Source organism: Centroberyx affinis, unplaced genomic scaffold (genome assembly GCF_046629955.1).
Source record: "Centroberyx affinis isolate AG114_WGS23_722 - 3 ecotype Tasmania unplaced genomic scaffold, CSIRO-AGI_Caff_v1 ptg002739l_1, whole genome shotgun sequence".
NCBI lineage: Eukaryota > Metazoa > Chordata > Actinopteri > Beryciformes > Berycidae > Centroberyx > Centroberyx affinis.
Genome location: NW_027280905.1, coordinates 38160 through 54412, shown reverse-complemented (window position 1 = coordinate 54412; position 16253 = coordinate 38160). Strand labels below are relative to the sequence as shown.

Sequence of the window (16253 nt, the reverse complement as noted above, 5' to 3'; positions counted from 1 at the left end):
CCTCAGCAGCCAGCTTAGATAGTCATCCGAGAGATTTGACATTTTTTGTTGTTTTTACCCCACATAGTGTGTCTCATCTCCAGCACTTCCCGGCACTATACTGTACTTAAGCCAAGCCACTAGGGCGAGTATAGTCCAGCGTAAAGGCAAACCTACCTGAACCTGTTTTCAACAGCTTGAGCAACTATAAACGTATCAGAGGAGACATATTAGTTCCTGTATTATGCAAAGCGATGGAAGATCCGAGCAGTAAAGCAGCAGGTTGAGGAGGAGGGGGGAGGGGGGGGGAATTTGGTAAAGTTGACTGTAATTGCTTTAGAAGGACCAAATGTCTACTGCAGCAGTATATTTGATACGGGCCCTGTGGTATCATCATCACCTGTTTTAAACAACTCTGAAACGTGTTGGGCTCAAATGATTTCTGTACTGCAAAGTAAAAAAAAAAACAAAAAAAAACGACCTTGTGAAAAACCAAACTGTGTGAGTGTTTCTTTTAGCGATCCTTTGCATTCCTGTCATAGTTTAAAGATTATCTCATGAAAGCCTATGGAGAGAATAACTATGGTACGCTTAGTAAATGAATGGCTCCAACATGGAAGAAGTATAACCACACATATCTGGATTTCTGTTGTTCAAAGCAACTTTTATTAGTGCTTGTCAGGTAAAACTGTTGAACTGAAGCATCTGTGAACTTCGGCCTGAGTTGAACAATATTGCTGGTTATTTATTGACATGATTTAAAGTATATAAGTGGCTGACAACCATACAATAGAGAGAAAGATCACTTCAGGAAAAGTTGTTGTGTGAGTAGAAATCCTATTTGAGGATTTGTTAAGTTTGCAGTTTTCACGTTATCTTTTAACACCACACTTGCAGCCTACAATGTACTTTTCTGAAATTTCTAACAGGCCCATAAGCTGTAGCATTGCTGACAAATGGATGATATTTGTCCCAGAAATGCTACGGTAAAGCAAAACATAATCTTTGGGTACTTTGAGTTTTATGGGGGTTTTGAGGACAATAATAATAAAGATTTATTTTAAAGGAGTTTCCAGTCATACTTGTGTAGTATATTACATGGTACTTTTTATTTGGTAGTATCTGCAGTATACTACCACAGAATTTGGTTGTCCTGTGATACCTAAACCAAGCACCAAAGAAATACCACCACAACATTTTGAAGTACTACAATAAACTTTGGGAAGAGGTGAATTATACTTAAGAACTACTACTCCCACAATTCACTGCTGCTTCTCAGTCCGAGACTTGCGCTGTTCTTGAAGCACGTAGGCTGCTTCTCATGTTTTTAACGTTACATCGTGTTTATCCAACTCCACCATGACACACCAGTAAAACATGGAGGTGACAGCCGCACGCCGTTCGTTTCTTTGCGATATCGGTGAGCACTGTTAATGTTGATAACGTTTTTTTTTGGTTTTTTTTACGGCTTTGGCCCGTTATTGTAGGTCCGTTATATCTGAACAACAACCGATAACAACACAACGCTGTTTCACGTCGTATTATGATATCACTCCGCGGTCAAGAAGTCCGGTTGATGTAGGTGATGTCAAATCAAATTAGCTCCTGACACCTCGCGTGCCAAAAGAGACGTTGGTTAGTGCAGCAGACAGTTATGCCGGACTACTTTTTGGCGGAAGGTTATAAGTTACATTAGCTTGTAATAAAATAATATTAAATTAAGTTTGTAACCGTGTAATAAGGAGACAATATAAGAGAGTTGGTCATTATTGGAAAGTAAACCCTTACTTAGCTTGATTCAAACTGTTTTGATTCATCATCCTGTTGCTATATCCGCTGTGTTCCCATAGATTTTAAATTAAGGTGTGTGTGTGTGTGTGTTCCTGTACTAATATCTTTGTGAGGACTAATTTGAGTTTTAAACCTTCAGAGTGGGGACATTTTTTGCGAAGGCCGGTCCTCATTTCCTCAAGAGGCAATGTTAGGGTTAGGCCTATTACTTGGTTTTAAAGGTTAGGCCTACAATTAGGATTAGGTTAAGGTTAGGGTAAGGGTTAAGGTTAGGTATGTAGTGGTGAGGTTTTAGAGTATAGGGAATACATGTAGTCAGTGGATGGTCCTCATGAGGATAGACGTATAAGGATGTGTGTGTGTGTGTGTGTGTACTTGTAAGGTTTCTGGGCGGACCGGACCGCCCTGCATGAAGCGGCGTCCCACGGCAGGGCGCTGCAGCTGCAGCAGCTGATCGACAGCGGGGCGTCGGTCAACATGGTGACGGTGGACAACATCACTCCTCTCCATGAGGCCTGCATACAGGCTCATCCACACTGCGCCCGGCTGCTGCTGCAGGCTGGAGCCCAGGTGGGACGTCCTACCGCCAGAGATATACAGCCTGGAGCTTAGAGGGAAGGTTTGGCGATTTTGGACCTACTGTATATATCATTTGTCTCTTACACACCTGTTGTTACTTGGACCCGCAGAGAATATTGGCTCCCAAGTCAGCTGTCGGTTGAAACTGCAACCGAGCTTTGTTGCCTCTTGCTGCTAACAATGAGTCCAAATGTCTGTCAAAATATCTCTAAAAAAAGCTGTTTGTGGCTCCAGTTGAGATAAAACATGACATGATTTTTTTCAACATTTTTTTATTGAGATGCAGACACATTTGTAAATATGCAAATTATGATATTACAGATACCATCTCTTTTTTTAAGACTGACAAAAGCAGACAAAAGACAAACAAGTAAACATTATGTGAGGGGAGGGGGGGGGATACAGAAAAGGAGAAGTAAAAGAAGAAACAATATATAGTAATAATTCAACATATAAAATGGCAGTAGTATCTATATATAAATATAGCCTATATATAAACTAATAATAAAAGAAAAGAAATAAAAACATAGAATCGATAGTAATAATAATTAAAATAATAACAGTAAGAAAAAATAATAAGAATATGCTTGGTGATACAGCAGTGCATATAAAAACCAAAAATAAGTTCATTAATATGTAATAATAATAATAATAATGAGGACGATAATAAAGAAGATATAAGTAACATGACATGATTTCGCCATTTCACTAATCAAGAAATCACAGAACTGCCGCAGCACAGACTGCTATGGGGTGAAAGTGTGTTACTGGCGGCATGTTTTTAGTTTTGCGGACGGTTAGGTCAGACTGTAAACAATAGAGTTTGGTAGAAGACGATCCACTCCGGAGCCAATATTCTCTGCAGGTCCAAGTACTACAGGTAAGAGACAAATTATATACTGTAGGTCCAAAATTGCCGAACTTATCCTTTAAGGCAGTGATTCTCAACCTTTTCAATATCAAGGACCCCTACTTTAGTCCACATTAGAGCCACAGACCCCCATTTGATGAGACTTTTTCTCTCTGACCCAAATCTGAGAATATTATTATTGTTAGATATGATTTTGTCCAGATTTCCATGACTATCTGTGTTGTAGGTAGAGAGATAACAGAGAAACTATATTCAAAATAGTCATACTAATGCATTCTCTAATTGTGTTAACTTTATATAAATGAAGTAATGGTGAAGCTTAACACTTCGTCATTTTGCTGGGGACCCCTTGGAACCCCCTCAAGGACCCCTGGTGGTTCCCATGTTAAGAACCACTGCTTTAAGGGATTAGTGGTTCGTAGCCGTCCACATCTGCCCCTCTGCTGCCCCCCCCCCCCCAGGTGGATGTGAGGACGATCCATGGCAGCACTCCTCTGTGTAACGCCTGTGCCTCTGGTAGTCTGGAGTGTGCCGAGCTGCTGCTGGAGCACGGGGCCAAAGTGAACCCCTCCCTCACCGCCCTCACCGCCTCCCCGCTCCACGAGGCCTGCATACGAGGTAAAGACCGCAGCAGGGTCAAGGCAGCGTTCAGCCTGTTGCAGTGGTGGAAAGTAACTAAGTACATTTACTCAAGTACTGTACTTAAGTACAATTTTGAGATACTTGTACTTCACTTGAGTATTTCCATTTGATGCTACTTTATACTTCCACTCCACTACATTTCAGAGGGAAATATTGTACTTTCTACTCCGCTGCATTTATTTGACAGCTTTAGTTACTTTTTCGGATGGAGATTTGACACAATGGATAATATAACAAGCTTTTAAAATACAACACATTGTTAAAGATTAAACTAGTGGTTTCCAACCTTTTTGGCTTTTGACGTCTTACAAAACGCAGTGTGTAGTCGGGTCACATTTCAGATGTCTATGAGTTGTTAACAGCTCCACCAAATAGTGATTTTTCCCTCTAAACCTCACATGGTTTCATTTCAGTAAATGTCAAATGATCCAATATTTCAGCAAAAATCAAAGATTAGAGAAAAAAGTCCAAAAACTGAAAACAGATTTGTGTATCAGAACTTTGTTTTTTCTTCTTTCCTATCTCATTAATCATCTCACGACACCTCAGATTTATCTGGTGACCCTTTGGAGGGGCCCGACCCCTAGGTTGGGAACCACTGGACTAAACTAGCTAACTGTATATAAAGTAGTTCAGACTAGCTCCACCTCCAGCAGCTACAACAGCAACATGCTGCTTACACACTGATGCTTCAGTATTAATAATCTAATGATGTCATATATAATAAAATATCAGTCAGAGGGACCAAACCACTACTTTTACTTTAATACTTTAACTACATTTTGCTGCTAATACTTATGTACTTTTACTTAAGTAGGATTTTTCATGCAGGACTTTTACTTGTAATGGAGTATTTTTACATTGCTGTATTGGTACTTTTACTTAAGTAAAGGATCAGAGTACTTCTTCCACCACTGGCCTGTTGTACCGGACGCTTTTGGCTGTGAGTCTTTGTGTTCCTCTCAGGTAACGTCGACATCGTGAGGCTGGTGATAGCCAGCGGCGCCCAGCTGGAGGCGTACGACGTCCACTTTGGTCCCCCGCTCCACATCGCATGCGCTAAAGGACATGTGGAGTGTGCCAGGGAGCTGCTGCATGCAGGTCAGAGAGAAGATGTCTGAAAGGAGAAATCCAACTTCAGACACTCTTACAGTTTTACATCATCAATCTGTGATGTTCAGTGTGTTCCAGGAGGTATTTAGTGATGAAGTGTTGTAATTTTTTTTTTTTCCCTCAACCTGCCTAGTCTACTTCTACTTACCACCTATACGTATAAGCAATAGTGATAGCGTAGTAAGAGCAAGAGAGCAAGAGTCACGCCCCTTACTCAAAACACAACCTGTCTTGTAGCTGCATTGCATTCTGGTCTATTTTCTGCTACTGTCAGTGGAGAAATTGGTCTCTCTGCCTCTTCTTTGATGGATTTCTCCCTGTATCATTGTTGCACTTTCCCTCAACCTGCCTCGTCTACTTCTACTTCAGTTAGTGATTTCCTACATTTCCCAGAATGCCTTTTGACAACCTCCAGAGAACGGGGCCTGAACTTGTTGCGTTCAGCTGTGGGTTTTAGGTGTAGATAGGAGAGAAATAGCGATAGCACTAGGATAGTGAGAGCAAGATAAAGTGAGAGTTGTCCCTTACTCAAAACTCAACATGTCTTGTGGCTGCATTGCATTCTGGTCTATTTTCTGCTCCTGTGGGTGGAGAAATTGGTCTCTCTCCTCTTCTACGATGGATTTCTCCCTGTATGATTGTTGAACGTCTCTCGGTGCAAAATGGCAGCTCTAGAAAGAAAGAAGCCCTCGCTCTTTGATTCTGAGGGACTGACACCAAAACCTGACGTTTACCTGTTGCTGTTTTAGATCGGTGAATCATTTTCTGCTGTCAGGTCTGAGATCATTTTAACTCGACTCAGGTGCCGATGTGAATTCGGCAAAGTTCCACGAGACGGCTCTGCACCACGCGGCTCGAGTCGACATGACGGACATGATGGAGCTGCTGGTGGAGTTCGGGGGCAACGTGTACGCCAGCGACAACCTGGGGAGGAAACCAGTGGACTACGCCAAGCCTGGGTCGCACTGTGAAGCCTGCCTCAGGTTTTATGAAAGTAAATCCATACGTTACATTTTCATAACAGTCGATTTGACATCAGGCTGAAAGGAACTAGAATAATTTTGTTCCAAAATGAGATATCCACCATTTGAAAAAAGCCAGCTGACCAACTTATTCTGTGTGTGTGTGTAACTATTCTTACAAAAATGATTAAAATATATATACAGTACTAAGTCTTAGGCTCTGGATCCTCTATATTTTAGCAATATTGAATAATAAACTTCAGGTAGTGTTTTTATTTTTTTTTCTTCCAAAATGCATGTATAGTGTTTTGGAACAGAATTTTTCATTTCCACATAGGCCAATCCACTTAAACGGTTATTAGTGGTTGTTGTTTTATCAGTTTTTCTCAGTTTTGGTTTTAAGCCTTTTGATTTTTTTAAGAAACAACACCTTGCTCTCCACAGGTACGCCCCTGAGTCTGCAGCAGCTGTGCAGGATCAGTGTGAGGACGATGCTGGGGACCAGAGCCTCCGAGGTCATAGGTCAGCTGGACATATCGCACCGCATCCGCAGATACCTCCAGTGTGATCATCCCACATTACTGCAGACCGACACGTGAATGGATTTCTAAACGAACTCTTAACACACTGTAAGATGGATTTGAGAATCACTGGTTACAACTCTGCTTCAAAATTATCAAAAATATAACCAACTTGTGTGTCTTTAATTAATTAATTTATTTTGGGTCGTTTTCTCTTTAATTACTGTCATGTGACTCAGGAATGACATTGTGTTTGCCGCTGCATCATGAACTATTTTTTTTTTTTTTTTAATTGTATTAATTTATTTTGCTTAAATTACGACCCTGCTGTTGTATAATAATATAATATTGTGTATTATGTAGTGTTATTTATCCTCAAGCTGAATAAATATTGAAAACTTTCTTCACAGAGTATGCAAATCGGTATAAGACTACAACTCCCAGCATTCGATTCGAGCGCCGGCGTCGACGTCGCTTACGTCCCGTTACGTCACGTGATTCTTTCCGCACGTATGTAAACACTATGTGGAAGCGTCTGTTTACAAACATCTCGTGTTTTGCCGGTTCGGCGGTAACGTTTCGGCTCCTGCGGTGAAGAAAAGGAAACCATGGAGATTGAAACCGCTCGGCCGTATTTCTTCGGCGACATCGGTGAGTGTAAGCTAAGGACAATATGGCTGGCAGGCTTATCGCTTTTGCAAACACTGACCCAATTTAGCGTCGTCATGAATTATAATGGCTACTGTTTGTCAGTTGGCAAGCTAATACTCTGAGTTAAGATCAGAATCAGCTTTATTGGCCAAGTATGTACATATACAAGGAATTTGACTCTCAATAAATATATAGCTAAAAACAAGGACAACAAGATGAACAGAGGTAAACCCAAACATTTAACTACTATGTAAAACGTAGACAACACTAGGGCAATAGTGCAATGGTGCAGAGTGCAAAGATGCTGGAATAAACATGAGTTGTTGGTGTAACATTATATACATGAGATATTACACATACATTATACACACATTATATACACAAATCAGATATTGTACAGATGATGATGTCTGGGCCTTTCACTCCTGCCTTTTTTTTTGGGAGGGGGGGGGTAACTATATACATGAGGTAGGTGTTACAGGTTTATTGCACAAGGATAGTTTCTGGCAGGGGGTGCAGATGGTTGTTTGATGTGGGCGGAGTGGGGTGTGAATGTGGGCTTATCAAACCTGCAGTAGAGTACACATTCAGGTCGTTGGCCAGTTAAAGCGCACACACATGTCCTCACAAAAACTGATGTAGGATGTCACAGTGTCAGTGGGGTCGTCCAGGTCTGTAGCAGCAGCCTCAAAAACGCTCCAATCAGTGCAGTCAGTGCAGTGCAGATCCATGTTTTCCAGTAGTTTACTACAGCTGTCAATGCCAAGACATGTTTACTGTCTTATATATGCTAAAACCTCTAGTCAGCTATTCTCCCACTGCTGCCCTATACTGTAAAAACATACATTTTACACATACTGAGGAATGTGTGTAGAGATTAAAATTAAAACCATTACAGTCAGGAAAAAATGGTCACAACTGTGTAGGTACATGTAGAAGACATTCATTAGAAACTTACTGGAAATATATTCTCTTATGCAGTTTTGACAACATACAGTGTATCTGGAAGTATGCTCATATGTTTTGGCCAGTCAACTACATGTACGAATACATTTTTTAGCCATTTTTTTGGTTGTTTTTATGTTTTTAAGTAAGGCTCTGCGATATGGACAAAATTAATTCCCTGATAATCATGAGAAATTATTGTGATATTGATATAGTAGTGATATCTGCTAACATATGCGAAATTACATGTTAAATAATCAAATTGATGTTGATGTTCATCATTGAACTGCATGGTAAAGCGTGATAAAACTTTTAAAATAATGTACTCCAGTTTGTTGCATATCTAATTGTGTGAGAGATTCTAATCGATATTTGCTTTTTAACATTAATTTAGATGTCAGAATTGTTTATCGAGGTAATCCAATATGTTTATGTAGTATATGACATAGTATGTGATGTGTAGTATGTATATGGTGTAGTAAACAATGTGTATATGAAGTATGTAGGCCTATATGACCTAGTATAGGATGTATATTAGGGCTGAACGATTTTGAAAAAATATCTAATTGCGATTATTTTGACTGATATTGCAATTGTGATATGATTTGCGATATTAGAGGGAATGATAATTTTTACATCAGTATTCTCATTTTCATTGAAAAATGTATTAAAATGATTATGGTGTGATTTTTGCGGGATCTGTACCAAACAAAGATGTTTTCTTAAGTCTGTAGCATATGATGTGTAGGCCAGGACAACTCTGCAGCACCACAATATTTCATTTAAAATGGTATTTTGACACACATTTCGCTTTTAACAAATATTGCGCCTCCTGCGATTTGAAAATTGCAGTAGGCCATATTGCGATTTCGATAAAATTTCGATTAATTGTTCAGCCCTAATATATATGATGTGTATATACTGTTTATATATTTATGTAGTATGTATATGTATGATGTAGTATGGTATATGATGGTATGTAAAGCCCTTTGAGACTTGACTGTGATAAAGGGCTATATGAATAAATGAGACTAGACTAGTTTATTTAAACACTATAAGAGTCTATTGAAAGACGGTAATATTGAAATATTGCCCAGCCCTATTTTGAAACCTATCTCTTAACATATTCTAGGTATATCTGAAGCGTATTTATTTTTCGATACGTTACCTGTGCCATCTGCCGTCCCGTCCGGTTTCCCTCAGGCTGCTGGTCGGAGCGGACGGAGGTGCACAAGGCGGCGGCTCTGGGCCAGGCGTCCCAGCTGCAGCAGCTCATCCAGAGCGGAGCCTCGGTCAACATCGTGGCTGTGGACTCCATCACCCCGCTGCACGAGGCCTGCCTCTACGGACGGGCCCAGTGTGTCCGGCTGCTGCTGGACGCCGGAGCCCAGGTGAGAGAGAGAGAGAGAGAGGAAGGGAGGGAGAGAGAGAGAGAGAGAGAGAGAGATCTGCCGTACGATGGGTGACTGGTGTGGGAGGTCTCAAATAGATAGAGATGTGACAATAACCAGTATTATACTATTTATTGCGGTAAATACACGGTTATGACACGCCACTAAATTTCTCAGAACTATCCTGAAGGCAGATAGAACCTTATAATTCTAAGATCACGTAATATTTAATACCGTGACCACAGCGATACTTTTCATCTTTCGTCTTCACTGTTTTAGTAATTGTTGAGATAATATCGCATATCGAGATCAATTTGGTCAAGATAATCGTACTGTGAAATTTACATATTGACACAGGCCTACAAATGGATGTCAGGTACTGAAGTAAGACAATTCATTGTTTTTGCCTGTGGAGGAAGGGGCAGGTGGAAAGATTTCCCCCCTCCAGGGTTCCTGCACAAGTTTGGAGAAGTCTGGAAAATGTGTTTGGTCATTTCCAGGTCTGGAAAAGTGTGGGAATTGGACAAAAAGTCTGGAAAAGTATGAAGCAAAGGTTGTTCTGTACTGATACACATTTCCACACCCACTGTCAATTCACATGTTAGGATATTTGTGAGGAATAATCTCCACATGGAGAGCGATTTGGCCTAGTTGCCAGTCATTATCAAGCTCCTATCAGGATGCTCAGTTTTGAACACAGACCAAAATCTTCAAATCCAGTCAAGTAATTCAGGTCAGTAAAAAGTCTGGAGTGTTAAAATAAAAAATGAGTCAGACCCCTGGCCCTCTGGGATTACCTTTTCAACTAAAGTATATTTTAGGCATCTAACAGACACTTTTATCCAGAGTGACTTGCTTAAATTCGTAGATAACAAAAATTACAAGCAACTAATAGTAAAGAGGGCAAAGTTCAGAGCTGCTGTGACCATAGGAGTAAATAAAATAATAGCTAAGTAAATGGCTAGAAAGATTTTTTTGTGGATTAAATTAAACCAGTAGAGGAGAGGAGATATTGTTGGATGTGAAGAATTTCTATAGATGTGACATGTTTCTATAGATCTATAAAGTATAATTCAGAAATATCCTCAAGTGTGTAAGTGATGCAGCGTCTCAGCGGCGTTGCTGTGTGATGATGCGTTTCAGGTGGATGCGAGGAACGTGGATGGCAGCACGCCGCTGTGTGACGCCTGTTCGGCCGGGAGCTTGGAGTGTGTGAAGCTCCTGCTGGATTACGGAGCCAAGCTGAACCCGGCCCTCACCTCCCGCACACCGTCGCCCCTCCATGAGGCCTGCATGGGAGGTCAGCACCGCAACTCAGCCCACACACTTTTTTTTTTAACATTTTCGGAATAGAGTTTACCGTCTTTTATTTAGGTTGACGTAAATACTGTGTGTATGAGGTAAATTCAGAGTATACAGAATAGAAAGTAGCAGAGGTGGGAGTAACTCACACATGTCTCAAGTCTCAAGTCTTAACCTTCAAGTCTCAAGCAAGTCCCAAGTTACTGTGGTGAGAATCAAGTCAAGTCGAGTCGAGTCCCTGCTATAAGTCAAGCAAGACAAGTCAAGTCATTGCTCAGGTCAAGCAAGTCACAAGTCAAGTCATACGAAGTTCTGATGATCTACCCGGGTTTCCACATTTAAATCAGTTAAAAGACAGCGGTCATGAAAAGTTGAGTTTTATTTTCAACATTAACGAACACTGTTGCAGCCTGCTTACATCTTATAAATCTTACTGATATTTGACATTTTGTGGCAATCAATAACAAGCCTCCTAAATGAACAACAATGGAGAGTGGGGCTTTGAAATTATAATATAGCCCTATTAGCTCTAAAGGGCTCTAAAGTGAAAACAGAAGTACGAAACAAAAAATTTACATCACAATGTTAAGCTTCCTGCCCTGGCTCCCCTTCAGCCAGGTAATAGTAACTTCTCAATATCAATATCTAGAAAAATGCAAATATTTAATAAAAAAAAAAAAAAAGTAAAGTCCTTTCGAGTCATCTGTCTCAAGTCTAAGTCTCAAGTCATGAATACCAAGTCAAAGTCAAGTTGAGTCTAACAACATTTTTTTTTAAATTGTTGTTTACATTCTAGCAAGCAAATGCCATCGCTACAAAGATCTGTGGCTCAGAAATAAACATAATTCTGCACAGTCAGACTTTGTCATCATTGAACTTTTATTTGTTATTATTTCAGGGAACTGGGACTGTGTGAAGCTCCTGATTGCCAGAGGTGTCTCTCTGGAGGCGTATGACCTTTACTACGGGACTCCGCTGCATGTGGCCTGTGCCAATGAAAAGACACAGTGTGTTAAAGTGCTGCTTAATGCAGGTGAGCATCGATGTAAAGCAGGGGGGGAAATTACCACCAACGGTCTGCCAAATGCTGTTAAATTTTGTCTCTGGCTTGTAAATTTGTCCATTCTGTCAGACACAAGGTCATTTTCTGAATCTAGTTGACTAGTGTGTAATAATGTGTGTTATTTTGTATGTATTTAGTAGTATTTAGTATGTTGCATCTCATTTTTGAGGGGTCCTACAATACAAGAGTTGCACATCAATGTCCAGTCAACAGTTCAGGTGGTTCATCATCCAAAAAAGTGAACATAAGAGAAGCATAAACAATAAATGAAAAGAGCGATATAAAACAAAACAGAAAGACAACATCAAAAGATAAAACAACATTGAACAAGTACAGGACTATGATATAAAAAAGTATACAAACATTGAAAGCATGAGCAAGTCATCAGGCTGTAATATTACCCACCGCTACCTCAGCAGTCCTTACGGTACTGGATATAGTCTTTAAATATACGCGCGTGCTAAAAGCTGGGATCTGACTCCGGTGTGTTTTTCCTTTCAGGGGCTAAAGTGAACGCTGCCCGGCTGCACGAGACGCCGCTGCACCACGCCGCTAAAAAGATGCGAGTGGATATGATCGAGATGCTGGTGGAGTTCGGGGCCAACGTGTACGCCAGAGATATGCAGGACAAGAAGCCGATCGACTACACGGCACCGGGCTCTCCCTCTGCGGTCTGCCTGCAGTTTTACGAGAGTGAGTATTCGTAAGAGTCAAAGGAAATATTTTATATAAAAACACACTCGTCTTATCAGCCGGTGAGCGTCTGTCTAGAGAAAGCTGGACTCACCAACGTTAGATCTTCTCCTCTCTCTCGTCTCTTTGGTTTCCTTTGGTATAAAGCATCACAGACCAGTAAACATGAGCGAGCTGTGTGACGTTTACTGACCTCACTGCACAGGATTTCTCGGTAGTGAATTTTTCGAATAGTTATCTCTTGCCCTGTGCCGCTTTAACACCGCAGTTGCAGTGTTGATTTAGCCGCCAGTAGATGGCGAGCAAGGATTGTTTTTCAGTTCCAGGAAGTCACAAGAAACATGAAGCCTCTTGTTTCCCATGGTGCTCATACTGTAGGTTAGGTTAGTTGTAACTGATGTGAATATGAGGAGGTGATGATTTCCAAACCTTAAATCCACTGACAGAGTTATATATGGAATGTGGAGCACAGAGTTAAAGGAGGAACGCACAAAACAGTATTTAGACTCGACATGCATCAAGCTGAGGGGAGGAAACATTCTGGTCTGTACAAGAGTTAGCATTTTTCCACCAAGGACTAAAAGTTGCCTATTCTCCTTTGTAAAATACCATAGATTGTTTTAAGTTTTTGCTGCCATTTATTGTGTAAGAATAGGTGTCTCATGTTGAGCATCTCATTTTGGAGCCTAGATGGGGCCATTTATACCCTAAATTAGTTCCATTTAATTTAGACACCTATAAACATCACTTGATCCAGATAAACCTCCGAATTGACCCATTTCTTTTTTTAGTGTTAATGTATCATTAACATCAGCATCTGCTGATGCCCCACAAAATGGGTCATTTATTTTTGACCACGCACTGATAAATGTTCATATAATTTAATTGTGTTTACCTCTGTTTGTTTTGTTTTTTTTGTGAACCTTGTGGGTTTTCAGACACTCCCTTGAGTCTGCAGCAGCTCAGCAGAGTGGCTATGAGGAAGAAGCTGGGCACCAGAGCTGTGGAGGTCATAGGTCAGCTGGAGATACCGAAGCTCATCATCAACTACCTCTGCTATCAATGACGTCGCCTCTCTGAGGGGAAGAGGGGAAGAGAGACTGGAAACTCACAGACCTACTGCACAGTTATCAGAGAAACACAGCAAAGGTGCCACAGCATTACACACGATAGTAGTAGACACTCAGTATAGAAACATGCACATCTTCAGTTGGGCACAGGCAGTATGTTCGTCTTTAAAGCTGCACTTGGCAAGATTTTTTATGTAAATATAAACCCGTCTTATCGGCCTAAAAAGTGGGGCTGCAATAGATAAAAGTGTCCCATCCCCTCTAATTGAGACCAGCACATTCGCCCTATTCGTCCAGAGAAAGCTGGACTCACCAACGTTAGATCTCTTCCTCTCTCGTCTCGTTGGTTTCCTTTGGTATAAAGCATCACAGACCGGCCGGGTTGGTAAACATGAGCGTGCTGTGTGACGTTTACTGACCTCACATTACAGGATTTCTGGGTATTGAAGTTTTGAGTTTCCTCTCGCTGCCATTGGAGCTGCCAACATGTGAGGTTGCCTAGTGCAGCTTTAAAGTCTTTAATAAGATTTAATAATGTTTGCCACTCAGATAAATGTAAACATAACATGTGTTACACAAGAGGAGACAGCGCTTCTAATATTAGGGATAAATTTAGGTGGGTGTTTATTTGAAGAGCTTCAGTGTCTTGTAAACAGGCGTGTAACTAGAGGACAAGTGACAGAGCTCAGGGAGAGGAAAATAGAGATGAGAGACGGCGTGGGAGAGAGAGAGAATTTGGCAGCTGAGCTCACAGCAGCAGTTGAGCTGCCATGAAAACAACGACACACGTTGGCACACACACACACACAAACACAAGCCACAGAGCCGGATATTGTGGCGGCCATGTGTTTGAGCTTGTGAAAGGTGAGTGTGTGACCTCAAAGTTGCTGGTTTGAATCCTGGACTGGCCAGGAAAATCTGGGTGCATGGGGAAAGTGAATGAGAAATGCTCTCTCCTTCCTTGAGTGGCCCTTGAGCAAGGTGCTTAACTCCCCCAGTGGCCAACAGTAGAAAACAAACTGGGCGGCTCATATGTGTGAGTGTGCTTCGGGCCTATTACATACTCTATGTAAGCAACACATGCAACAATGCAAAGGGAGTTTCTTGCATTCTTGCGTTCTTTCAAAATGTGTAATGTGCTGCTAACGTCTGCTGCAACGTCATGTGTTTCAGGTAGGCACGCTAAATGAAAATGACTGCTAAACGAGTAACGAAGAAGTCATTTCCTGTGTAAACAAATGAAAATGGTGGCTCAGTCAGAAGAGACACCAGCTGATCTGGTGCAAGTACCATCTACTTTTCAACTTTTTTCTTTTGGCTGCGATGGATAATGTATAACACATTCCTCTACATTAGCGATTTTAAACACTATGCTCTTACGTCAATGCTAAAGATAATTTAATACTTGAATGCTTCAAACTACTGGCTTTGCTTTCCCTTGTGGATAAATGCAGTATTACCTCAGACAAGGCTCTAAGAAGCTGCTGGACATACAGTACGTGTGCAGGCAGTAGAGCTGCAACGATTAATCGATTAATCGATTAATCGATTAGTTGTCAACTATTAAATTTATCGCCAACTATTTTGATAATGGAGTAATCAGTTTGAGTAATTTTTTTAAGAAAAATAAGTCAGAATTCTCTGATTCCAGCTTCTTAACTGAATATTTTCTGGTTTCTTTACTCCTCTATGACAGTAAACTGAATATCTTTGGGTTGTGGACAAAACAAGACATTTGAGGACATCATCTTGGGCTTTGGGAAACACTGATCCACATTCTTCACCATTTTCTGACATTTTATAGACCAAACAACTAATCGATTAATCGAGAAAATAATTGACAGATTAATCGACAGTGAAAATAATCGTTAGTTGCAGCCCTAGCAGGCAGCATGTCGAGAGCTTGCGTTAGCGTATGCGAGCCTTGCACGGAGTATGTAACAGGCCTAACTGTGTGAGTGTGAAGTGTGGCGTTGCTCAGTCAACCTTCCCTGGATAAAGGTTAAAAAAATAATCCTCAACATCCTCCGAAATACCAGGCGGTGTTGCTGCAGCAGAGCGACACTCTCCAGATGCCACTCAGATTCCTCTGGTTCGATTCCTCTGCCTGGCGACAGCTTTGTTTGACGGAGACACACCGAAGCTTCAAGGAGACCGAGGTGCCCGGCTGCCTATTTATAGCCGGCCGTCTGCTGCTCACGGTGAATCTGCTTACAGACGCGACCCCGGAGTTCACTGTGGTCTCAGCGTTTTTAGGAGGTGCAGGAAGTTTGTTTATGAATTCCTCCAAGTGCTTGTGATCGCTGCGTTGGCTCCGTTCTAGCTTGGCATGACCCGTCTCCGAGAGAACAGAGAGCAAAGTTTGACGGCTGTGTAAGCGCGTTGGGGAGTTGTGTGTGTTTTTTTTTTAAACCTTTATTTATCCAGGGGGAGGTTGAGTGAACATCCTCTTCCACACATTCCCACCTGGGAGCTTCCCAGTAAAACCACAGTCTTCTACTGGTGGCCAGTGAGCGGCTCCACTGCAGCAGTTCGGGGTTAAGTGCCTTGCTGAAGGGCACCTCGACTCTACTGCCCATATTCTCCCAGTTATTCAGGGATTCAAACTTGATCTTTAGCCGCCGCTGTTGTCATCAGTGTGGATGGAGGACGTCTCTTTATGGTAATGCACATTCCGTCT

The 16253-nt window shown here is 41.3% G+C and overlaps 2 protein-coding genes across 3 annotated transcripts; both read left to right on the top strand.

Annotated features, from left to right (window-relative positions):
* The first annotated feature begins 1327 nt into the window (after nucleotides 1-1327).
* On the top strand, nucleotides 1328-6724 carry asb13a.1 (ankyrin repeat and SOCS box containing 13a, tandem duplicate 1). 2 transcript variants are annotated; one of them, XM_071535583.1, is made up of 6 exons: nucleotides 1328-1399; nucleotides 2153-2340; nucleotides 3682-3838; nucleotides 4829-4963; nucleotides 5778-5969; nucleotides 6382-6724. In XM_071535583.1, exons 1-6 carry the CDS (start codon nucleotides 1357-1359, stop codon nucleotides 6534-6536), a joined length of 870 nt encoding a protein of 289 aa, XP_071391684.1. In that variant the 5' UTR covers nucleotides 1328-1356; the 3' UTR covers nucleotides 6537-6724. The 2 variants fall into 2 exon arrangements, with proteins under 2 accessions (XP_071391684.1, XP_071391685.1); XM_071535584.1 differs by lacking the exon at nucleotides 1328-1399 and having other exon boundaries at nucleotides 2022-2389.
* Nucleotides 6725-7021: 297 nt separating this feature from the next.
* On the top strand, nucleotides 7022-15089 carry LOC139657677 (ankyrin repeat and SOCS box protein 13-like). The gene is made up of 6 exons (XM_071535586.1): nucleotides 7022-7109; nucleotides 9258-9445; nucleotides 10589-10745; nucleotides 11646-11780; nucleotides 12312-12503; nucleotides 13442-15089. Exons 1-6 carry the CDS (start codon nucleotides 7067-7069, stop codon nucleotides 13567-13569), a joined length of 843 nt encoding a protein of 280 aa, XP_071391687.1. The 5' UTR covers nucleotides 7022-7066; the 3' UTR covers nucleotides 13570-15089.
* The last annotated feature ends 1164 nt before the right edge of the window (nucleotides 15090-16253 follow it).